Below are 24,693 nucleotides of genomic sequence, written 5' to 3'. Positions count from 1 at the left end.
TTCCAGGGTAGGCGTGCGGCTTGAAACGGGGGGCGCCCCGGTGAGTAAGCCGAGGGGACGGTATCTCCACCCCCACCGGAAGCCCTTCACACCTTCCCGCCACCCACGGATCGAGCAAATCCAGGGCCCTTTCTGCAGCTGGGACCATGTGAACTTTAGAGGCCTCAACTGCGAACCCACAGAGACACCAATGGACAGATTTTTTAATGCCTTGTACCCCCACCCCGAAAATGCTCCAACACCATTTTCTCCAGGGAAGCATCATCTTAAAGGTAAATTCGTCTTCGGCTTGCAGACACAGATGCCCTAGGAACTCAGGCCTTTTTTTAATCATTAACTTATGCGACCTCCTAATCCCCTTAAAATGATCTTTAAATGAACGTCGAACCGGGCAGCGTGCCGTTCGAATCCAACACGATCAGGCCGACCGGACTCTGACATGGCCGCTAAAGAAAGAAACCACAAAACTTTCACCATGTTGAGCAGTCTCACGGCATCAGGCTACAGAAAGCGATCATGGGAGAAGACACTGCCTTCATCAACTTTGCGAGTGTGCAAAGTAATACCGTACAACGCTCATTACGAACCAGCCCGGAGCCTGGCTGCTGGGGTAATGAGGCTGGCACGGCTGTTAACATACGGTGTCCTTGGAAAAAGCTAGGAATGCGTCAGTATGGCAGAGCTGCAATGTCCAAGAATCACAAGTAATAATTTGAGAATCCCAAAGATGTTTGTTTACATTGGCTATTATTGTAAAATAGTCAAAGTATAACATCATGAACCAAAATAGTGTCAAAACAAAATCTGTTCCACTGTGGCACGTATGTGACAGAAACACATGCACACAAAGTACATCAAAAGGCTCGAACTGTGGGGGACTCGGGATTAAATCATTTCCAGACTTAATATCAGAAGAGAGGCTGTTCATCGAACACTCGGGAACAGGGTAGCCAGCAGCTTTTGCCACAGGACAGTCCCTCAGCCGAATCCTATGCTGGTCAGGAAGCTGTCCACCTCCATCCTCCAAAATGAGGTGGCTTGGTTTTCTCAAAGTGACAGGCACCTCAGCAGGACCCACTGCCTCCCTAAAGAGAAACCCTGGGGCAGGCACGCGGTTGCAGTTGGTGTCAGAGACTGACCCACCGGCTGAGAAATTAATCATTAATTGAAGGACAAACTACAGGTTCCCCATGATCAAGCTTTGCTTTTTCTCCTCTTCTGCCCCCTTCATCTTTCCTAAATGCAAAGAAGGTGACGACTAAAAAGCCTAGTAAACAAGATGCTGACAGCAATGACGTTTTTCCTTGGGTTTTCGAGCTTTTTGTATTCTGGGGAAATAGGATTTTCAGAACACAGCTCATGTACTGTAGTCTTCAGTGAGACTAGAATTGTGTGAATTAACTGAAAAGGCCTTAAGTAAGTGGCTGCAAACTTTAGACAGCAGGAATAGCTTCTTCAGGATTTACAGAGGGAAAACAAGGGAAAAAAACCAAACGTGAAACTGCGCCCAGGACGAGGGCTGAAAAGATTTCCAGCGTCACCCATGACAGGATTTTTATTTTTGATAGTGTGAAGATGTCGGTCACTGGCTGGGGCCACCTGCCTTTCACAAAACTTTAAAAATACTGTTTAAATGCTGGAATGCGACACCAGAAATCAGGATTTGTGCATAATTAATCACCTCACTTTGCCACCCACACTGCAAGTTCACAGACCCGCAGCCTCTCAAGGGCAACGTATATAAATACAGCTTCGGTATGCAAATTTCCCTAATGATTTCCGATTAATAGGATCATTACAGTAGCCCTGCCTGTTCTAGAAGAGGAACCCTGGAAAATGTCTGGCCTCTCCGAGCTCCTCAGCGATCGGCCCGATTCCAACGAGCACCCATTTTACTGAGTTTACCAGCAGCGCCTCCCGTGTGGCTCCGGGTCGCACGATCCCACACTAAACCTTGTCGTTGAGGGCTCGCGTGGGCGTCTCGTGTTTTGTTGTGTTTTGACATGGCTCAGTCTTATCTTCGGAGACCGAACGCTACACACGTCTCTTGCCGACGGCAAACGTCTCTGCGTTTTTACTTTCTTCAGAAATGCTTCCTATCTGATGACATCCCGTGGGTCGCGGGAACCGTGACTTTCCCTCTGCTGTGCGGAACTCGCCCGCGTCGCTGTGGTTTTAGGGTTCCTGAAACCTCCAGGGCGGGGAAGGCTTCGTCGGGGGACACCCTCGGGCAAGGGTACTGCTCACCACTGGCATTAAAATAAAGATGCCCATTTGGATTCCTGGGGTCTCCCCGCCGTCCCTCCCCCACCGGCCTCCCGGGCCTCTCCGCTCCCCTCCCGCCCCGCGCTTACTGTACTCTATTTACCACCCCAGCTGGGCTGCCGCCCGCCCCGCCCACCCCACGGGGATTGGCTGCGAACGCGGAAGGACCGAGCGCTAGCCCCGCGCTCGCGTCCGCCAATGGGGGCGCCCGCGCGGCCTGATGGACGCGCCGCCTTCCACCAATGGGGACGCAGGGAAGCCGGATCGTGTGCCCCCGGCGAGTGCGGATAAAAGCCGCCCCGCCAGGCGCCCGGCTTCATTCTGAGCCGAGCCCGGTGCCGAGCGCAGGAAGCTCCGCAGGCGGCGGCGGCCTGAGCTCCTAGGCAGCCCGCTCCCTCCCGGTCTCTCCTTCCCCGCGCGCGGTCAGCATGAAAGCCTTCAGTCCGGTGAGGTCCGTTAGGAAAAACAGCCTTTCGGACCACAGCCTGGGCATCTCCCGGAGCAAAACCCCCGTGGACGACCCGATGAGCCTGCTGTACAACATGAACGACTGCTACTCCAAGCTCAAGGAGCTGGTGCCCAGCATCCCCCAGAACAAGAAGGTGAGCAAGATGGAAATCCTGCAGCACGTCATCGACTACATCTTGGACCTGCAGATCGCCCTGGACTCGCACCCCACTATTGTCAGCCTGCACCACCAGCGACCTGGGCAGAGCCAGGCGTCCAGGACGCCGCTGACCACCCTAAACACGGACATCAGCATCCTGTCCTTGCAGGTAAGACCTGCTCCCGGTGCCCCCGCCCGCTGCCACCGGCCGACCCATTGTCGAGACGGCCGCAGTCCGGGACTTACAGATGAGCTAATTAACTTTTGAAAAAAAAAAAAAAAAACCAAAAAAAAAAAATCTGCTATAGATTGAGTCGTGCGTGAAATCGCTGATAAGTTCTGACACGTTAATGCAACTGTGATTCTGAATCTTAGCATAAACGTGTTTAATGAAAGTTGCTGTTCTGTGGGCTCCTTAAAAAAAAAAAAAAAGGCCCTTTCTCCTTAAGATTGTCTAACACCGCCTTTTATCCCCTTTCTCTCGCAGGCTTCTGAATTCCCTTCCGAGTTAATGTCAAATGACAGCAAAGCGCTCTGTGGCTGAATAAATGGTGAGTGTTTGCTCGTGCCTCCCGTTGGTAAACTGCCTCTTGGAGTGTGTGTGCGCGCCCGCGTGTGTTTTTATTTGTGTGGGGAGGTGCTTTGTGTATCTGCAAAACTGGGGGGTTAGTAAATGAATGTGTACTTAGGGGTATTACACGTAGCCCGCTGTCTTCGTAAACCGCGCCTGAAGGGGCTTCTGGCTCTGGTCACTCAAGATCACAGCACATTTTCCTTTAAAATGAAAAAGAAACGAAAAATACCCAGTTAACTTCCTAGGAAGGCGGCTGAGGAAAATGTGTCCTGGCTTCTGCCACACACGTAATGGCCTGGCCCTACTCCGCTGTTGCTCTGGTACTATGAGGTACTAACCTCCATCTAATTAATCTTATTGCCACAAATTCCATAGAGATCCTCCTTCCCTAAAACCGGAGCCCGTGGAGATTGGGCTGGCCAGAGCATTGCCTCCCTGCGCCTGACCCTGTGATGTGGGATTCCGACTTCCCTATCTGTTAACTAAAGGGCTGTTTTCAATCAAATAATTGTTACAAGAAGCAGACTGGCGCCTGTGAGCACAGGCTGTTGGAGATCCAAATAGGAGATTGCGTTGGGAAGTTTTTCCCTTGAGTCTCTGCTATTTTCATGTTTAATTTTCGCTGTCGAGGCCGAGAGTGTGTGTTGCATCTGGACGCCAGGGTTTGCCCAATCTTCGAGTGTTTGGTGGTTAAATGTTCAAACTGCGGCTTCCTCCTGGCGCCAGTCTGCCCGCCTCTGCCCTTAGGTTCCATTCGCCTAAAACGTGCCTCTCCCCCAATCTTTTGCAGGTGTTCATGACTTTTCTTTTTCTTTGCACAACAACGGATCCACAGGATCTTTTCAGGCGCTGAACTTCTTATTTTTCAACCATTTCACAAGGAGAACAACAAGTTGAATGGACCTTTAAAAAAAAAAATGGAAGGAAAACTAAGAATGATCATCTTCCCCAGGGTGTTCTCTGACCTGGACTGTGATATTAGTTATTTATGAAAAAGACTTTTAAATGCCCTTTCTGCAGTTGGAAGGTTTTCTTTATATACTATTCCCACCATGGGGAGCGAAAACGTTAAAATCACAAGGAATTTCCCAATTTAAGCAGACTTTGCCTTTTTTCAAAGGTGGAGCGTGAATACCAGAAGGATCCAGTATTCAGTTACTTAAATGAAGTCTTTTGGTCAGAAATTACCTTTTTGACGCAAGCCTACTGAATGCTGTGTATATATTTATATATATATATATATATATATAGAGTGAAACCTTGTGAACTCTTTAATTAGAGTTTTCTTGTATAGTGGCAGAGATGTGTATTTCTGCATACAAAGTGTAATGATGTACTTATTCATGCTAAACTTTTTATAAAAGTTTAGTTGTAAACTTAACCCTTTTATACAAAATAAATCGTGTGTTTATTGAATGGTGATTGCCTGCTTTATTTCAGAGGACCAGTGCTTTGATTTTTATTATGCTATGTTATAACTGAACAACCCAAATAAATACAAGTTCAAATTTATGTAGACTGTATAAGATTATAATAAACATGTCTGAAGTCAATACCTGAATTCTGAATGGTTTTTAAGATCTCTCTCTCTCTAGTTAATTTAACCCCTTCTCCATCCCTCCCGCCACCCCGGAAGCCTTAGAACTTGGGTGCAGAGAAACTGTTTATCTGATGTGTCGTCTGAGCCAGCACTTGGAGGCAAAGGCCTGCTTCGGGCATTTCAAGAGAGCTGACCCAGTTGGGAAGGCTGTAAACACAAGTTTCTCTTAGTCTGCAGGGAAATATTAGTTCTAAGGCTTGGGGCTGTGTTTCAAACCAAGAAATTGCTGTGGCCTGGACCTCTAGGGGTTAGATCACCCAAAATAAATGTGGAGTCTGGAAGGACCACCTGTCTGAGTAGGTGTTCAGACACTTTTGGAGGATATGAAACTGCTTGTGAATCGGAAGGAAAAAGTCCACAGGAGTTCAGGACATGATTTAAAAGATTTCCTTTCCGGGAAGGGCAGAAAAGACCCCTGGGTGTTCCCTCACTGTTGGCTGCCAGCGACCCTGCGCCAGTGGGAAGTAAAGCTGTAACAGGGCTCTGCACTCTCCCAGCCTCCCAAGTTTCCCCTGTACCTCTTCCACCTGTGGCGCACGCAGCCTGCGCAGACAGGGCTGGGGTGGGGCCCACTTTCCAAGACAGGTGGCTGTTAAATCGCCCTTCACCCTTGACTGCACCCCTGGACTGCTGAGGAAGGAAAAGAGGGAGGGAAAGGAGAAAGGCCTTCTGAGTCCCAGAAAGAACCTGCGGGCTCTTTCCACTGCGGTCCTCACCTGGCAGCTCTGGGACCCCGCTTTAAAACACGCAGTTAACATGAATAGGTGCTTACAATTCCTGTGTAGACACATGTTCCCAGATTGGAAGACACTTCCTTAGGTGTGAGAGGGTGGGGAGGGAGGTTCTGGAAGGCCGGGCCGAGGTGGGTGGGAACCGGAGAAGGAAGGCGGGAGGCCGGGCGGGTGGGGACGGGCGTCTCACCTGGGGCCGCGCTCGCAGGCCCGGCCCAGCAGGTGTTTGGGTGGCGCCGCCGTGTCTGCCCTGGCGGCGGTGGCGTTTCCGGCCCTGACACGGAATCCGTCCAGGGGAGCGCGGGGCCAGGTGTGGAGGGGCGGCCTCGGGCCCGCTGCCCAGCCTCGCCGGCCTCCCGCCTCCCCCGCGGCGGTGGCGCCCGAGACCCTCCCTCCTCCCCGCCGGGCGTCGCCGAGCCGGGCGGGGCGGCCTTGCTCGGCGCCCCCCGCGCCCTGTTCCGCGTCCACGCCGCCGGGGAGCACGTGCTTGGAGCCGCGCCGTCGCGGTGGTTGACAGTCATACCACCGGGGACGCCGCTCGGCCTGCCGCACGGGGGGGGGGGCACCCGCGGCGGCCGCCTTTCAGACCGGGCACCTGAGGTCGGCCTCCTGTCGTCGGGCCGCGCCGCGGCGGGAAGCGCGAGGACCGGTCGCTGCCCGCCCGCCCCCACCCCGTCCTTTTCTTCGGGCGCAGCCCCCCGACCTCCCGTCACCCCCAGCCTCAGAGGCCGGTGCTCGGCTCGCCGCGGCGAGGGGCTCAGACTCGGACCGAGGGGCTTCTGCAGGGGCTCGTGGGCTTCCCGGAGGAAGCGGTGCCGGCGAGGCCCTTTCCAGCACCTGCGCGGTCACCGGGCGCCGGGGGCCGCTTGCCACGTTTGGACGACGACCCCGAGCAGCAGCGGCGTCCAGGAAAAGGGGCGCCTTTCGGAGGAGACTTTCCGCGGCGGAGCGCGGGCCGCCCTTCGGGGTTCGGCCGGTGGAGGCCGGGCGCCACCTGCTGGCCGGCGCGGGGAAGGCGGCTCGCGGGCGGGGGTCCCTGGGCCCCAGCGATGGGGGAGAAATCGCAGGGGAAATCCGGCCTTTTGATAATGAACGTTGGTGAAAGACTGCCTCTCTGATATGTGTACAGTCGTTTCCACGTGTGACTCTTAGGTCGTCTCTACCGCGTCCTAACTTAGGATCCCCTTTTGCAAACGAGTGTCTACTACTAATTCTACACTCCCTGCTGTCTTGGATTTTAAAGCAAGTATCAGACATCACCCCCAGACTCAAAGAGATTATGACTGGATTGTGGAGAGAAATGAATTGGGAGATCAAATGAAAGCCAGAGAGTTTTCCCTTCTCTTTTCCTTACATTTATTTTATTTTATTTTTCCTGAAGTGCTTAATAACATTAACCAGGAGCCCCACTGTTGCATTAAAGGAATATGGGGTGAAACCCAGCATCCTTGTCTTAGTCCAGATCTTGATGAAAATAAGTCAGGCTTTCTCCTCATGCATGACCTGACTCTAGGATGTTGTTGTAATAGAGAGTTTTGATCCATTTTGGGCAGAACCCTTTAATTGTTAGATGGTTTTTTGGGGGGGGTGGATTTTGAATCACAATTTGGGAGCATATTTGGTAAAACATTTTATTCTATTTATTGATTCTACTTTTCTCTAGTGATTACACTGATTTTTCTGACATGAGTGAGCCTTACATTTCTGTACTTAATCCTACTTGAACATGATGTATGATTACTTCACACACACACTGTCGGATTCTGTTAGCCAACATTTTACTTGGAATTTTTTAGAATAAAATACAGCCTTTGGTTTCTTTTCTTGTGCTGTCCTTATCAGGTTTTGGAATCAAGGTCACACTGACCTCAAACAATAAATGTGCAGGTCAGTTTTCATTTAATTGTAATTCTCAAAGCCATGGATAAATCCTCGAAGGTAGGCAAACACGTGGTCTCTCCGCTCTATAGAAACTGGACTCACAGATATGAAGGGCGTAACCAAGGACATACAGCAGTCAGTGCACAGACCCTGACCAGGGTTTTACTTGAATGGTGAAGGGGCTTCTGAGGACAAAGATGTGGAAGTTAATAGGGAAGAGCGTTCTTATCAATAAAGCATTTGTTGTTGTTCAAGGATAATTATTTACGGGCCTTCCACATTGTGGTTGTGCAGCTCCAGAACTCTCCAAAGCCCTGCGAGACTGACTCACCACATACCCTTCCAATTTCCGACACCCTCTGCTCCTGGAAGGGGGCCTCCCAGCCCAGACTGTCTTTCTGGGTGATGGTTTTGCTCAGGTTTTGAACGTCTGTTTCCTCATAAAGATCATCTGAGACAGAGATGAGATTTGTGGAGAAGCCCAACAGGTATTTTGTTTAGTGCTGATACTGAGAGCGAACAGAACATCAGTGTGAGGACCTGCGCCGGGGGGCCTTCCTGAAGGAGGGTGCCGACTCCAGCGTGTGGACATTGACCCAGCAGGAACTGGAGACAAGGTTTCGCTCCCCTGTGAAGCAGGGCGTTTGGAAGTGAGACTGTTCTCGAAGGCCTGTGATCGGAGTTACAGTGTGGACTGAAAAGAAAATTATCCTTCATCCAGGGGCATCATGGTGAGGCCCATCTCTCCCCTGGAACTCAGGAGGGAAAAGAAACATCTCCCTTGAGAATCCATAGCCACAGACCTGCCCTCCTGGGGAATGGAGATTTAAATGTATACTGCCCTGTTCATTTGAGAAATTCTAATGCTGATAAATTAACATAAAAATCGTTCCTGGTTGGTGATACCCACGGGGTGTTTGGAAGGAGCGAATGCAAAACTTATCCAAAGAGAGACAGAAGCCCTAGATACCAACCACACAAAATCCTCATATTCGATGACTTGCTGAAAGTAGGTTTACAATTAAAAATTTTATAACCTACTGAAAACCAGTTTACAGTGAAAAAAATTGGTAGATACGATGAAGAGAAAGATTAGAAACCAAAGAACTGTAGGCTCTAAGGTAAGGGTAACTAAAACGGTTCAAGGGAAGAAATCAAAGAGCTAATTAAAAACATAAGAAAATCGCAAGGTACAATCACTGAAATTGAAAACCCAATGGAAGGTTAAAACACAGATTTAAAACTACTAGAGCATTTCTAGATGGTAACAATGAACATCTGAAAAGGAAATTAAGAAAAGGATTCCAGGGGTGGGGGGCCTGGCTGACTCAGTCTGGAGAACAAAGGACTCTTGATCTCTGGGTCCTGAGTTCGAGCCCCACACTGGGCATGGAGCCTATTTTAAAAAAGTAAAAGTAAGAAAACAATTCCATTTACAATACCATCAAAATAAATAAAATACGTAGGAATTAATCTAGCCAAGGATGTGAAGACTTGCACACTGAAAACTGTGAAATGTTGCAGAAAGAAATTAAAGAAGACATAAATAAACGGGAAAACATCCCATGCTCATGAATTGGAGATTTTAATGCTGTTAAAATGTCAATTCCACCGAAAGCAATCTGCAGATTCAGTGCAATCCCTGTGAAAATCCCAGTGCCATTTTTTGCAGAAATAGAAAAATTCATCCTAAAATTCATATGGAATTTTAAGGGACCCTGAAGAGCAGAAGCGATCTTGAAAAAAGAAGAACAAAGTTGGAGAACGCACAGTCCCTGGCTTCAAAACTTACTATAAAGCTACGGCAGTCCAAGCAGTGTGGTACGGTATAAGGACAAACACACTGACCCATGGAATAGACAACAGAACCCAGAAATAAAGCCTCATATATGTGGCCAAATGATTTTCAACAAGGATGCCCAGACCATTTAATAGAGAAGGGCCAGTCTTTTCAACAAACGGGAGATCTACATGCAGAAAAACAAAGTCAGATCCTTCTCTATCACCACATACAAAAAATTAACTCAAAATGCATCCAAGACCTACACGTAATGGCTTAAACGATAAAAGTCTTAGAAGAAAACATATGGCACAAGCTTCACTACATTGGAATCGACGATGCTTTCTTCGATATGACACCAAAGGCACAGGCAACAAAAATAAAAATTGGACTTCAGGAAAATTTACAACCGTGCCTCACTGGACACCATCAACAGGGCAGAAAGGTAACCCACGGAATGTGAGAAAATCTTTGCAAATCGTAGATCTGATAAGGGATTAATTGCCGGCATATATGGAGGCCTCCTAAAACTCAACAACAAAAAAGCAAACAACCCAATTCAAAAATAGACAAAGGACTCGAATAAATATTTCTCCAAAGGATATATGTGAATGGCCAATAAAACATGAATAGAAGATCAGCATCACTAATCACTAGGGAAATGCAAATCCAAACCGTAAGGACATTTCACATTCATTAGGATGGCTACTATAAAAACAAACAAAACAAAACAGAAAATAACGAGCATTGGGGGGATGTGTAGGAGTTGGAAGTCTTGCGCACTCCTAGAAAGAATGTAAAATAATAAAGTCTTTGTGGAGAACAGTATGGCATCACCTCAAGAAAATTAAAAAGTAGAATAACCATATGCTCCAACAATTCCATTTCTGGTATATATCCAAAAGAACTGAGGCAGGGTCTCAAAGAAATATTTACGTCCATGTTCACAGCAGCGTTATGCACAATAGCTAAAACACGGAAGCACCCCATGTGTCCATCAACAGTTGAGAGGCTAAGCCCCACGTGGTATAGACAGACAATGAAATACTAGCCTTAATCAGGAAGGAAATTCCAACATCTGCTGTAAGACGAACCTTGAGGACACGATGCGAAGTGAAGTAAGCCAGTCACAGAAAGACAAGTATCATGTGATTCCATTTCTCTGAGTGTCAAAATCACAGGGACAGAAAATATAAGAGTAGGTGCCAGGTGGAGGGGAGAAGGGGGAGCTTAATGGGTGTAGAGTTTCAGTGTGGCAAGATGAAAGAAATCTGGAGATGGATGGCAGTGGTGATCGCACCACAATATGAATGTACTTAAAACCATGGACTCGTACACTTAAAAATAATTCAGATGGCTCATTTTATGTTATGTGTATTTTACCAGAGAAAAAAATTTTAAGCTACTATAGAGAGAATTAAAGAACTTGGAAGATGGATCAGGGGAAATAACCCAAAATACAGCACAGAGAGATAAAGGTATCACAGAGGTGAAATCAAGGTAGGACACAGAGTGTGGGATGAGAAAGTCAGACACGCAAGGCAGACTTTACTGAAGGTCGTGCAACAGAGGGGAGTGCATGACAGCAAACAGGCGATTTGAACTTGAACATGAGACATGTCTAAGTGTCAGACAAGCTAATGTGCCACACATACATATGTCCTGAAAATTGAAGAGAACAAGTCCAACGGCACAAGAGAAAGAATTCACAGGTGAAGTAATACGATGGCCTTTACACACAGGAACAGTTGGTATGTTTTGTTTGTACTAAGTTCGTGGAAATGACGTCAGATACCAGCTCTCACTCAGCAGACAGACAGCGGCCCAAAAGCGTCCAGACACTCTGTTGACAAGACTGCGGGGGAACAATCTCATCCATGATAAAATGGCACCACCCATATGTGGAGGAACTGGACACCAGCCAGCAGAACTGTGTATGCGTTTACTCCTTCACCCAGTGGGCAAATGATCGGAAACAACGTAATTGTCCACCAGGGCAGCAGGGGCGGGTCGGAAAATCGGTGGAACATCCTGACGCTGCCTTGTGAAGAGGAAGGGCTCTCTCTACCCTGATGTGGGCCTTCCAGGGTGTAATGTCAAGTGCAGGACAGTGTACGTAGCAGGCTAACTTTTGTGTCAGAGGCAAGTCATAGGGGCACCTGGGTGGCTTCGTCAGCTAAGCAACCAACTCTTGATTTCAGCCCAGATCATCTCAGGGTGTGAGATCGATCCCCGCGTCGGGCTCTGTGCTGAGCGCGGGGCCTGCTTGGTATTCTCTCTCTCCCTCTCCCTCTGCTCCTCCTCCTCCACTCCTGCACTTTCTCTCTCTCCTTAAAAAGAAGAAGAAGAAAACCATAATATATACATAGAGATTCATATCTGTTTGTATTTGCAGAGAAATAAAGTGGGAGGATAAACCAACTGACATGGCTGTTGATGGAGGAAGGCAGAGGGATAAAACAGAGAAATGCGACATCTCTAAAGGAATCTCATTATGTATTTTTGATCATAATATAAAGTTTTTTTAAAATTAAAGAAAAAAGCAACACGTAAATTTTTAAAAATAATAGAACAAATGGATGTAATTGCATCTCAAGTTGGTGGTACACCTGTGACAAGCCATCGGTCACCCCAGCTGGCTGTGGAACACGGCAATTTTACTCACTGTGCCTGCTGGGGATGTTCTAAGGACAAGAAGAGCTGCAAAGAAATCGTAAAGTTCATTCAGTTGTCATATCATCCGTAATAATCTTGCTATTGTTCTTTTTCAACTGGTAAATGTATGTTGTAAGGTAAGTGAAGAAGTAATTACACTTCATGGTTTAGGGACCAAGATTTTCATGTAAGAGAAAGTAGTTACAAGGAACAGTTAAAGAAGAAAAAGCCCCAAAACCTTAGATTTGAACTGAAAATATCAATTTAAACTCACTGTTTCTCTTAAAAAATATTTTTCTAATGTTCCACTGAAAAAACCTAGAAGCAAAGGTGACTTGGCCACGATAAGCAGCCCCCTATACCAGTTTGCGTTCCCCAGGACCATCTACCCCTAGAAGTAAGCAGTTTCTTGGAGAAATGGCTGATTCCCCATCTAGGGCAGGAAGTAAAAATAAAAACAAAAATAAAGAGGAGACGAAAATAGAATAAAACTCTCTGGGTCCCAGGGAAGGTTTCTAGAGCACTGACTCATTTAAAAAAATGGACAATTAAAGGGAAATGAAAAGTGTTTGTCCTGAGAGCGCCTGAGTGGCTCAGTACATTAAGAGTCCAACTCTTGATTTCAGCCCAGCTCGTGATCTCAGGGTCGTGAGATTGAGCCCCGCCCTGGGTTCATGCACTGCGCGTGGAACCTGCTTAAGATTCTCTCTCTCTCCCTCTCTCTCTCTCTTTAAAAATAAAAAGATAAATAAAATTAAACATAAAAAGCGTTTGTCCTACCTTCCCAGTATAAGCTGTATATCAGAAAACCACAAGAGAAGGACAAAATTAGCAAAGCACCATGTGCAGCCCCTCACATCACAATGAACGTAAGAACTAAATCCCTAGCAAAATCACTAGGTGACAGATTGATGGGGGACTCTATGATGACATGATCAGGCTGTTTATGAGGAAATGCTTACTTGAACCTCCGCATCGGTCACTACTAATCCAGACAAAGGATCGTGAGATGTGTCCCATTAGAAGGACATGACATCACTCGTGAAATATTTTTAGGAAAACATGTTTTCTAATAACCCAATTTGAAATAACATAAAGCCTTTCCATCTAACTTCTTGTCTGTGGGAAGTGAGCAGAAGGCCAGAATGGGGCCTTCCTCACGACAAGTGGCCCGGCTTGGTCAACACATCAGTGACACTAAGGGAGGGGGCTTGGGGAGGATAGGGGAAGAGCTGTCCTTGACAACGTAAGAAATATAACAGGCAAATGCAAGGAACGGGTCTTGTTCAGCTTCCTAAACTCTCAACCAGCAAGCGTTCGAGGCAGCTGGAGACGTTGGCACGAACACCGGGCATTACGTGATGTTACAGAATTAGCTCCACGATGTGAAGTCGGTTTTATGTCACACCGCAGAGCGGCCCTGCCTTTTTAAGATGCGCACTTGAGTATTTACAGGTAAGGTGGCATGAGTCGAAGAATCGCTTTAAAATATTCCAGAAGTGGTCATGATTGGTAGGTCAGAAAGTCCTTTCTCCAAAGGTTCTGGCCTCCTGCCATGTGGCTTGGCATCCTTGTTCCCTCCCTCAAGGTTGACCTTGACCTATAGCGCAGGTGAACTCTCCTTCCTCACCTGGCTCAGCTGCCTTGCACCGCCCCCGCCCCGCAAGAAGAGACGCTGCTCTGTGAGCCCAGGGACACCAACGTCTCACCAACAGGCAGCAAAGACAATCTCTACGAGGCCCACCCACATCTTCCCGTCCTTGTCCTCTCTCTCTTCCCCCCTGTCTGAGCAGAGAACCGTACGTGTGTTTCCACATATATGCTGATGCCTTCCTCTCAGAATACCATCCTCGTTTTAAGTAAGCGTCCGGCTACAGACAATGCTGCGGGACGCACTTTGCACAGACAGTGTTCTAACCAAGTTCCATCGGATCTGGAAGAAAGTTCCCAAAACCTCCCACATTCCTTCAAACTTCTACGTCTCAGAAAATCCTACAGAAGCACTGCAAACAAGCGAAAAGGAAGGGCCATCCTTAATGCTCTCATTTCACCAGAATTTGCCAAAGCCTACCAGGGAGGGGAGAAATATTCCAAAAATGCTAACTGAAACTTTAATCCCCTAAAGTAAAATATTTAAAGGAGAAAAACAACAACAACAACAACAACAACAAAAACCCCTCAAATTTAAATTTAATCCATACGGGTTCAGCCAATCCAACTTAAAACTGTCTTGACGAAGACAGAAATCTCGGGGCGAGTTTGTCAGGCCCTGGATTTGCGGCTGACAGTGACTTTGGAGAATCGTCCGGAAACTCGATGCAGCCTGGAGTGTGATCGCTGCAAACTCCAGCTGATGAAGAAACAGTCGCAAATCACCCAGGGACGCGGGAACGTGTCCTGCTGATTTTCCCCCGCGTGCTGTCGTGCGTGAGAACCAGCGCTCCCGCCCGCAGCCGCTCCCGCTGCCCAAGGAGACTCTTCTTTCCAGGGCTCGGGTCCGAGGTGTCCGACGGGTCACGTTTACTGTTCCGTTTCCTTGTGCATTTGCTCCACAAACACTGACCGATGCTGTCTCTGTGCCACACACTGTCGTAGGTGCTGCAGACACAGCAAAACGAGGGTCCCTGCCCTGGTCGGGGGGAGGACGCTCATTCCAGCAGTGAGACCGAGATGCTATACAAGAAAATTCTAGCACATTTATGGGGTAAGTGCTATGAAGGAACTTAAAGTAAGGAAAGCCAACAGGGGCGGCAAGATGAGCCACGGGCTGACTGACTCTTGCTTGGCTCCCGCCCGCCCCGCCATCGGCAACCGTGTGCGCTGGTGGCTCTGCGGAAGGAGAGCCTCGGGGCGGGAGAGGGAGGGCAGGGGCGGGTGTGGGGCAGCAGGACTGGAGCTGCTCCTGGCACTCCGGGAAGCCACACCCAACACGTCTGCCCCCAGCCTTCCTGCAGCAGCCCCCCGCCCGCCCCAGATCCTGTCTGCGGCTCCAGCTCCCAGGCAGACCACTGACCCACTCCCCTCCGAGGCTCCAGCACCGGCAAGCAGCACCTGCTCCCCGTGGGATGTGGGGCCCAGGCCCGGGGCACCCCTCCGGCTCGGAGACCCCTGCACAGTGAGTGGCACCCCTTCCTCAGAGCTTCTGAGAGTGAATTATTCCAGCCCCCCTCTTCGTGTCCTCAGCCCAAGGGTGGAAATGCTCCCTGCGGTAACCACCTCTGGGATACCCGAGAGCTCTCCTCTTGCTTTTTCCATTACCTCGTCGGTGCTTGAAACCTCACTCACAGTTTTTTTTCTCTCTGCTGAAGTTTGCGACCGGACCCTGACTGGTGCACTGGACTCGTGGACCCCCGTGTCCTCTCCTGCATGACGTGAAACCCGCACTGCTCAGAGAACAGATGCACAGGCTCACCAAGTCTTGGATTTAAAATAGAATTCTAGTTATGGGTTAGTTCTACACTACTGCGTAACAAAGTACCCCAAAACCTAGAATCTTAACACAATAAACATTTATTTCCTTGCACAGCTTCTGAGGGTCAGAAATTGGGAGTGACTTACTTGGGGGCCCTGGCCAAGGCTTAGCCACGCTGGGGGGTCAGCTTCAGACTCACTCACACGGTTATGACAAGTCTCTCTTCCTCACAGCTGTTAGCCAACGATCTTAAGTTCCTTGACACCTGGGCTTCTCCACAAGGCTGAGCATGACGTGGCAGCTGGCTTTCCCCAGAGTTAGACAGAGAGAGAATGCCAGAAGTGACATACCACCATGGTGGGTCACAGACCAACTCTGGTACAGTGGGAGGGACCACAAGGGTGTGGGATGTAGGGTGGGGGCACCAGGAGTGGGTGATTCCTGATGCCATCTTGGAAGTTGGCTACACAGGCTGTTTTCACTAGGAACTTTGGGCCCTGGGGTGAGGTGGGATCAGAGCCAGCCTGGGTGTCCCAATTCCTGCGCTGCTGGGGAAAATCAAGAGACTTCTAGACCTGGGCAGGAGCTATAACCCATAGGTCCTACAAGTGGGATATGGCTAAGTCCTCACTGCAGGCACCATTTTAGAAGCTTTTTGGAAACATTTGTTGGAAATGGCAGGGATAATTTTGGCTGTGTGACTCCTCCAGGCATATCTTGCTTTGTCACTAAAACTCTCGATTTAGGAATTATGCTGGCATTTTCTCCAGCTGCTGAGATGTCTAGATGTCAATGGCTTATATGTGTCTTCTGTAGTTATAGCCAATATATTTCAAACTTATTAACCAGACTACAATTAACTTGGCTTTTTAAACCCAAGAAGTAAATAGCATAGAATTAACCACACATCACAGAACATCGTAACTCCTTAAATCATTTTCCTTTTCCCAAATATTACTCCCAGTTGATTAAACACCCAGTCATAAATAGAACCTTAAAGTGAGGCAAATAATATTTCCACTTTCGCAATGACAGGGATAATAATGGCAAATCTGAAAGATTAGATACATCGATACAAATCTGAATGATTAGATACATCAATATAAAGATATATTAGATACTCTTAAATATTTTGGACTTGAAATGATTACTCTACTAATACATGAAATTGCAAGGTGTAATAGCCCAGGATAAAATCCAGGCAATCCTTCCCTCCACCTGCCCCGCCCGGCGAGAATATATATACAGTCTGTCTCGGGGGAAATACTTTAATTACTGGAAAGATTACACACAATCGATAATGTTCTTCAGATCCACCAAAGAAAGTGACACCCTTCAAGTAGTTAAGGAGATAAAAAGATCGAAGTTCTGGAAATGTTGAAAATGCCTCTTGGGCCATTTCCACACATTTATACATAGGATCGTGGTAGCTCTGGTGTAATGTCTATAGAGATAAAGATAGGCGACTTGAATCCTAAATGTTATGTTGATATGCAATCTGAAAATAGTATATATTGAAGATTTTTTATACACTTCCACATTTTCTGTGTAAGGCCTTTACATTCTTAGTTACAGGCAAAGGCCCAAGTTCTCTGAGATTCCATAGCCAAATCATCAGTGAAATAGAAGGAAAGGGGAAAAAAAAAAAGAAAAAAAACCATACAAACCTCTTGCTGGAAGCCATATGCAAGAAAGAAATGGTGACAGTGTCTGAAAAGAAAGCCATTTCTATTTTTTACATCTTTTTTTTTCACTATAGTAAGGGTGTAAATTTTCACTGACATTTTCCAACTCAGTGGAAATCATTCTGGGGGGATGTGAGTGGACGCGATTGGCCACCAAAAGTACATTGAGGGCTTTGGTGGTGAGGGATCAGCTCTGCTTGACTTCACAGGTGTTCCTCCCAGACCGTTTCCTGCCCCAGGCCACCCTCACGGGCACCCCGTGGAACCCAGAGCTGGGGTCGAGCCCGCAGGGAGCGGCAGGCAGCAGGCGGTTCTCCCGGGGGCCCCACGGGCAAGCGACTGCACTCACTCACTGTCAGGCCCGCGGAAGCAAAGCCTCGGGTCCTTTCAGCTCCAGCGCACTATCTGGAATTCTCCTGTCCCGGAAGAAGATCAGGTCTCAAAAATCAGGCCAGAGTGCGTGCTGCATGGAGCAGAGCTGGTTTTCCATCCGTGTTCTGCCACGATGGTACCACAGGGGAGAGTTTGCCTTCCTGATCTCCATACGGATCTGTGGCAGTCTGTGCTTTCCAAAAAGGCTGCAGAAATATTTCTGGTCCCACATCCTCTTCTGGAACCTTGCTTACTCCCACAGCAAGGGGTGGAATCTGTCTCCTGCCCTTGAACCTGGGCTGGACTTTGTGAATGCAAAGGAAGGGATGCTCTGTGAATTCCAAGGCTGGTTCATAAAAGGTCATACAACTTGGCATGGTTCTCTCTCTCTCTCCCTCCCTCCCTCATCACCCTTGGTATGTAGCTGCCATTTCGTGAGGAAGCCCAAGCTGCAGAGAGACCACATGTAGCTGTTGCCACCAACACCTGCCATCCCAGCTCACACCTCATCTGTCACCCACTGGGCACGGGAGTGGGAAAACCCTCATGAGGCCTCCAGACCCTCCCACCATCTGACCACCATCGCCTGCGAGGGTCCTGGGTTCGAGCCCCACCGGGCTCTCTGCTCAGCGGGGAGCCTGCTTCTCTCTCTCCCTCTACCCCTCCCCCTGCTTGTGCTCTCTCTCTCAAATAAATATACAAAATCTAAACAAAATAAAATGATAAATTAAAATACAAGAACCATTTCTTCTTTCAGAGTCAGAAATTTCACACTGCTTCTTCTTCTCTCTGGCCTAGTGCTTCTAGTCCAAGCCCCCCACAGAGTTTTATTCTCATAGATGTTTGCATTTGAAAATTATTTCTCATCCTATTATGCTTTTCTGCAAAAAAGAATATGTGCACTTACATATTGAAATTATAAGTGTTTTTGTTTCCGTTACCACAAAACATTCCTCAACCCTTAAACATTTTTATAAACATTAAGATAATATTTTACAGAAAATAAGATGTGCAAAATTGTTTTGGTTTTTTTTTTTTCAGTGATTTTCAGTATCCACGGATGAGTATTCCTACCGTATAGAATGAGCCAGGGTTCAACATGAATTTTGATCCGTTTGTAATCGTGTAGGTTTCAGTGCCGAGAAGCCCCACTCACACGACGAAGTAGCTGGAGTTGGAAGCAGTTTCCGTAGACCAATGTCTATGCAAGGGACTTGTCCAAGTCACGTGCTAGGAATGGCATAGCAGTCCAGTCTCAGGCGTTATTGTTAGTGTTCTATAACATGGCAACTCGGCTACATCTAGCTTCCATTTTATTGGTAGCAAACAACTGGAAATCACTTGGCTTGAACATCTCCTGGGCAAACGTTCTGGGGACTGACAGGAGGAGGAGAGGGCTTCAGAGGGGGGTGATGGGAAAACGGTCAGCCAGCCTTCCGGTTCTCAACCACTTTCACCTCTGCCTCTAGGGGGCAACCCTGGGCTTCCCCGGGGCGGGAGGTCCGGGGTGGCGGCTGGGACGGGTTCGGCTGGAGGCTCTCTGAGGCCCCCTGCACACCCAACTCAACTCGCATCTCTTCAGGGACCCGCTGGTAAACACAGGATACAGCCCGTGTCTCTGCTTTCCAGACTTGCGTATGTGTCGGCCCCACTCACTGCTGTCACCCCCCCTTCCTCGGATCCTTGTCCTTGCAGGCTGACACGTCAGGATGGGACGGAAGAGCTTCATGTGATCTTCTCCCATTCTTAACTGGTACTGAAGTCACTACGTAGCAGGAAGGGCAAGTTCTTAGACTTACCCAAACTGACATCTTACACTCTAAAGACGAGCCTTGGGTGGCAACCATTTACACAGGGACAGCAAGATTGTTTGAATAGACTCAGTGACACATTTTCTTTATTGAAATTTCCAAAAGTCATTTGGAGGAAAGGCCTCAATTAATCAAGGCTCTTTACAGGAAGTTCTATGGAATACTGTCCTGCTCGATGCTCAAGGGAAATGGGGCTTGGGGTCAGCTCTGTTTGGAAGAGATTGCACACCATTCTCTCTCCTTGGAATTTCCGAATATACATTGAAAGTGTTAATACATTATGTAACAAAGAAACCCATTTGAATGGACTTTCCAAACTCATCAGAGCACGAATCCAGTTTTTTGTGTAATACTTACTAATATCCTCACATAACCAGCCTTCCACGAATGTTCAAGGGAAAGGCTAAAGTCCATGACAAATCTGGTGAAAGATTTTGGTCAGAAACAGCTCAGCTGGGCCCTGGATGTGCTGAAGCCAAAAGACCCCATTCAGCTCTCCGCCTTGTAAGGCAACCTGTGGACCCTGAGCATGTGTGCATGACGGGACGGATGGATTTTTGACTTCCGGTTTGAACCATGCCACAGATGGCAGAGAGACAAAGCAATGTGCTCTTTATTTGGGATCTTGACATGTGTGCTTCGGGGGATATTGGGAATGTTGTAATTTTCCAGGGCAAACTTTGACATTTTGTTTCTGGGTCACAGAGAAAACACCACCTCTCATCACCAATTACTGTTTTCCTCAAATCCATGCTATTTTTGTCCAGTTTCCTTTGAAACACCAGAACAAATGCTAAGCCTTTGAATTCTCCTCTTGTCATTCAAACTCATGGTACAGATTTTTTTTTTAAGTCTTACCTTGTGTTCAAGTCGTCCTTCAGGACACGTGAGTTGCTCTCGAAAATCAGCTCGTCTCCCAGCACTTGTCCCGTTGCTAGAGTCACAGCTCTTACCTCTTGCCCGCTGATGTCACTGACTGACTGTTTACTCGGATTGTCTTTGATATTTTCTGTATTTTGTTTAATCTTCAGGGTCACACTCTCACTTTTGATGTCAGTTATGTCCAATCACATCTCTTTTTATGTATTTACAATTACGTGAAAAATTGACTTTCGAACATGTTCGTTGATGTTCTTCACTCTAACTACTGGTCGACAATTTCTAGTCTAGTCCATAGTAATGCATTCCTCTGTCTCTAAGGCTATTGGAACAAGATTAGTTTGACAACACCGAGGTTAGTGCTGTCGCAGGTCAAAACAAGTTGCAACGTGCTGGAAAACACTCGGACTCTGACTTTTTTAATTTACAAATTAAAGGTGTTAGACTCAAATCTTGTTAGGTCTCTTTGGAGAATTTTATGCTTCTGTATGTTGCTAAGCTCAGGACACTTCTATTTCCATAAATAATATGATAACATTTTTTAAAATATTTTATTTATTTGTCAGAGAGAGAGCACAAGCAGGGGGAGTGGCAGGCACAGGGAGAAGCAGGCTCCCTGCTGAGCAAGGAGCCCAAGGCCGGATTCGATCCCACCTAAGCCAAAAGCAGATGCTTAACTGACTGAGCCACCCAGGCATCCCAGTATGATTGCATTCTATAATTTTTTTAATTCTAAAATTTTTGAGATTCAATTATTTTTCAATTTACTGCAGCTCTTTCTGTAATAAATTCTGTTCACTTGCTACCCACCAAGTTCCAGTTTGACTCTTGCCCCAATGCCTTGCCTGTGGTGGTGGCCGGCTGTGAGAAGGCACGAATGAACACTCCCTTGGTTTGTGAAAAGTTTCTAGGCTTTAAGGGAAACCCAGACAACTGCATTTCAACAGGAGATATTGTGTCAAGAAGGTAGAGCGCTCAGCATGTGAGGAAGAGAAAGCGTGCACCTGAGCACGGACAAAGTGAGGACAAACCCACAAAAAATAAGGATCATCTCTGAGTTTAGTTTTCTGAAGATCTTTGTAATACTCAGGAAAATAGACGTGAGTGGACAACTTTAACCTAGAAATCGATGTGAACAGGAGTAAATTGGGGCCATAATGTGAAGGGTCTCGAGCATCCACGGAAGGTCACTAGATTGGATACTTGGGGTGGCAGGAGAGACATCACCATTTGGGGGCAGGAAATGATGAACTCCGTGATTTTGGAGGTTTCAATGGTATTTGTGGGCAGATAAGGAAGAAGGGAAGAGGTGGGAGGCTGGTGGTAGTGGGTGCTAGTGGCAAGGTGAAGGGACCCTACAGGGACAGCCTAGGGAGACACTGCAGAGAATAGCTAAGAGCTTAGTGACAGATGGGCTGAGAGGATGGGAGAGAGAAGAGGCAAAGATAACTCAGTTCTGAGCCTGAGTAAGGAAATCATTATGGCACCAGTGAGAAGGAGGAAAACATGGCAGGGAGAGTTGATTTGGGGGACATGGAGGATAGTTCCATGTTAGACCAACACGGGAGATGACCACCCATATCTGGGTGGAAAGTTCCGCCGGTGTTGGAGGAAGGGGAGATCTGGAATTCTAGGGGTTGCTGGGCACACACGCGACCTCCTGGCCACACCTGTCACAAGGCCAATGCCTTGGATCACAGCTCTTTTCTCCTGGCATCATTCCAAAATGAAAGGCCCCAGTTTTGGTCTGTTTCCAGATGGCAATTTCTTGTGCTGTCACTCACTGTTGACACTTGCTCCCAGTTCTTGTTACGTTTAAGATTTCAGGATCGTCACAGCAGTCTAGACATAGATATACCCTGGGGGGGCTTTAGAGATATAATAAATCAAGGAGAGTCTGTGCTGTTTGCACTATTCTTCTGAACTACAAAAATACATGTTTTTTTCTAGAAATAACTCAAACCCAGAAATGTGTACATAAAAAGTCCAAACTCTTACACCGGTAAACCAGGAGACATGTAAAACGCCTTCATACAAACACTGCAATAAAAATCGGAAACAACCCAACATCCAATAAAGTAAATAGGGAAGTTATACATATTTATGTAAGAGAATACTATTCTTCAATGACAATGAATTATAACTATGTACAGCAGTACTGATAAACAGTGTTCAATGAAAAAAGGCAGTCAGGGGTAAATATTAAATGATTTTATTTATATGAGATCAAACGCAGGTAAAATTTTTCCAGGAGACATACACAGGTGGTAAAGTCATAAAGGTAAGCAAGGAGAGGATGCTTCAAGCAAGGGAATGGTACTCTGGCTATACTTCCAGAAGAGACACCCAAAAGACTTCTAAGATATCGGCAGTTCCTAATTCTTGACCTTGCTGTAGTTACATTGATATTATTGATATTTGCTTTATTGTTGTGGCACAATGAGAGAGAGAGAGAGATTTGATCTTTGATCCAAGTTCCTGACAGAGCTTCTAAATCCCCTGAATTTCCTGGAGGAGAGGTACATCTTGTTCTAGAGAGATGGCTCTCAGTGGGCTCCTGGATGGCTTCAGGATGGCGGATCTTGGGTCACCAAGACCAAGCAATGATTAGAAGCATGGAACCTCCAGCCCTATTCCCCATCCTCCAGGGAGACACGAGGGGCTGGAGATCTGGAAGATCTCTGGAACTTCTGGAAGAAACAGTGGCTGCTTTGAAGTTTGGATAGTGTCTACAGGTCCTAGAGGAAAGATCACCTTGCTTCCAGCAGTGAGGGACCATCTGCAAGAGGGGTGCTGATTGGTGAGCAGGTCCAGGATGAGCCATTTTCTTGTCCTAATGCTGAAGCCGAGTCTGGCTGGAAGCCGCGCCCTGTGACCACCGTCTTCCCTGTGCTCGGCCAGGCCTCCGGGGGTGGCAGATCAATGCACGAGCCTGACTGAGAGGCTGGCCTTCCATCTCCATGCAGAGCCACGGTCCTGGAAGCCCCCCAGCAGCAGATTGATGGTGCAGCACTTCCGGCAGACTGGAAGTCAGTGGGACCCGAAGAGCAAACAGGTAGGAGACAGTTTCTATTCGAGCTGAACGTTAGCGCTTACGAGGTCTAATAACAAAGAGCTGGTTTCCGCTAGCCAGAAAATGATCCAGAGGAGGAAGGTTGTTAGGAACCGAATGTTCGTATCACCTCAAAATTCATTCGATGGAGGGGCGCCTGGGTGGCTCAGTGGGCTAAAGCGTCTGCCTTTGGCTCGGGTTATGATCTCAGGGTCCTGGGGTCAAGCCTCGCATCAGGCTCTCTGCTCAGCGGGGAGCCTGCTTCCTCCTCTCTCTCTGCCTGCCTCTCTGCCTACTTGTGATCTCTGTCTGTCAAATAAATAAATAAAAAGTCTTAAAAAAAAAATTCATTCGATGGGATTAGTGCCCACATGCAAGTCACAGGAGAGCTTGTTTCCACCCGCTGTCACCCGCGCGAGGATGAGAGCGCGGTGGGCGTCTGCAGGCCGGAATAGCGCTCTGCCAGAACCTGGCCGGGCTGACTCCCCGATCCCGGACTTCCCACCCCAGAACTGACACATAAACTCTGTTGTTTCTAAGCCACCAGTCTGTGGTACGTGCTTACAGTAGCCTGAGCTAAGACAAAGGTAAAGGAAGCTGAAATTCAGTGGAAACAAACCATTCTGGGCAGCCCGAAACACTCGTAATGGTATGACCACTGTGTAATGTCCCCGTGGGTAAACCCGAGGGGGCTGCCTGGGTGACCACAGTGTTTCCACTCTGCGTGCTCAGTGCCTGTAAGCAGAGTTCATGGACATCCTTGCCGAGGCATGGGGATAGCTGGGGATACATTCATGGCTTTGGTGTCAGACCTGAGTTCAAATCCCTGCTCTAACACATAATGGCAAGACCCTGAGCAAGGTTTTTAACTTCTCTCAGCTTTAGTTCCCCTGTTCATAAGACAGGAGAAGCGTCTGCCCCTCCATATTATTGCAAAGAGCAGAGAACTAATGCGTGCAAGGGGCCAACACGTAATCAACTCTGGGGAGGTAGCCCAGTTACCATGGGAGGGAGTCCTCTTTCCTCCATCGTTTCATGTTTCTCTGAAGAAACCAAAGCGGACAAGTAAATGGCATCTGATGAACGGGTCGCAGAGCCAGGGCCACCACTCAAGCCTCGCGACTCTGTTCTGCATTCCTTCATCAGTGGCCGACTGAGCAGCTGACCCCCTAATTCAGTGGTGGGCTCAGTCAGAACGGCTATCTGGCAAGGGAAAATTTTAACACGTGCACGTGCAAGTGTCCACACACACACACACACACACACACACACACACCACTGTAAGAATTTCACCTTGGTCATCTGTACCAAACGAACAGAGTTCAGCTCGGGCGATCCCGTCAGCGAGGATGGGGCAGCCAGACAGGGGACTCCTTCGGAGATTCGCAA

The 24,693-nt window shown here is 47.8% G+C and overlaps 1 protein-coding gene across 1 annotated transcript; it reads left to right on the top strand.

The window, feature by feature from the left end:
• The first annotated feature begins 2,588 nt into the window (after positions 1 to 2,588).
• Positions 2,589 to 4,999, top strand: LOC111154111 (inhibitor of DNA binding 2). Its single transcript, XM_022513503.1, has 3 exons — positions 2,589 to 3,041; positions 3,360 to 3,423; positions 4,237 to 4,999. Exons 1-2 carry the CDS (start codon positions 2,694 to 2,696, stop codon positions 3,414 to 3,416), a joined length of 405 nt encoding a protein of 134 aa, XP_022369211.1. The 5' UTR covers positions 2,589 to 2,693; the 3' UTR covers positions 3,417 to 3,423; positions 4,237 to 4,999.
• The last annotated feature ends 19,694 nt before the right edge of the window (positions 5,000 to 24,693 follow it).

This window comes from Enhydra lutris, unplaced genomic scaffold, assembly GCF_002288905.1.
Source record: "Enhydra lutris kenyoni isolate GAN:26980312 unplaced genomic scaffold, ASM228890v2 scaffoldscaffold35, whole genome shotgun sequence".
Classification (NCBI taxonomy): Eukaryota; Metazoa; Chordata; class Mammalia; order Carnivora; family Mustelidae; genus Enhydra; species Enhydra lutris.
The sequence above is the reverse complement of the archived record's forward strand: the minus strand, read 5'-3'. Positions and strand labels throughout refer to the sequence as shown.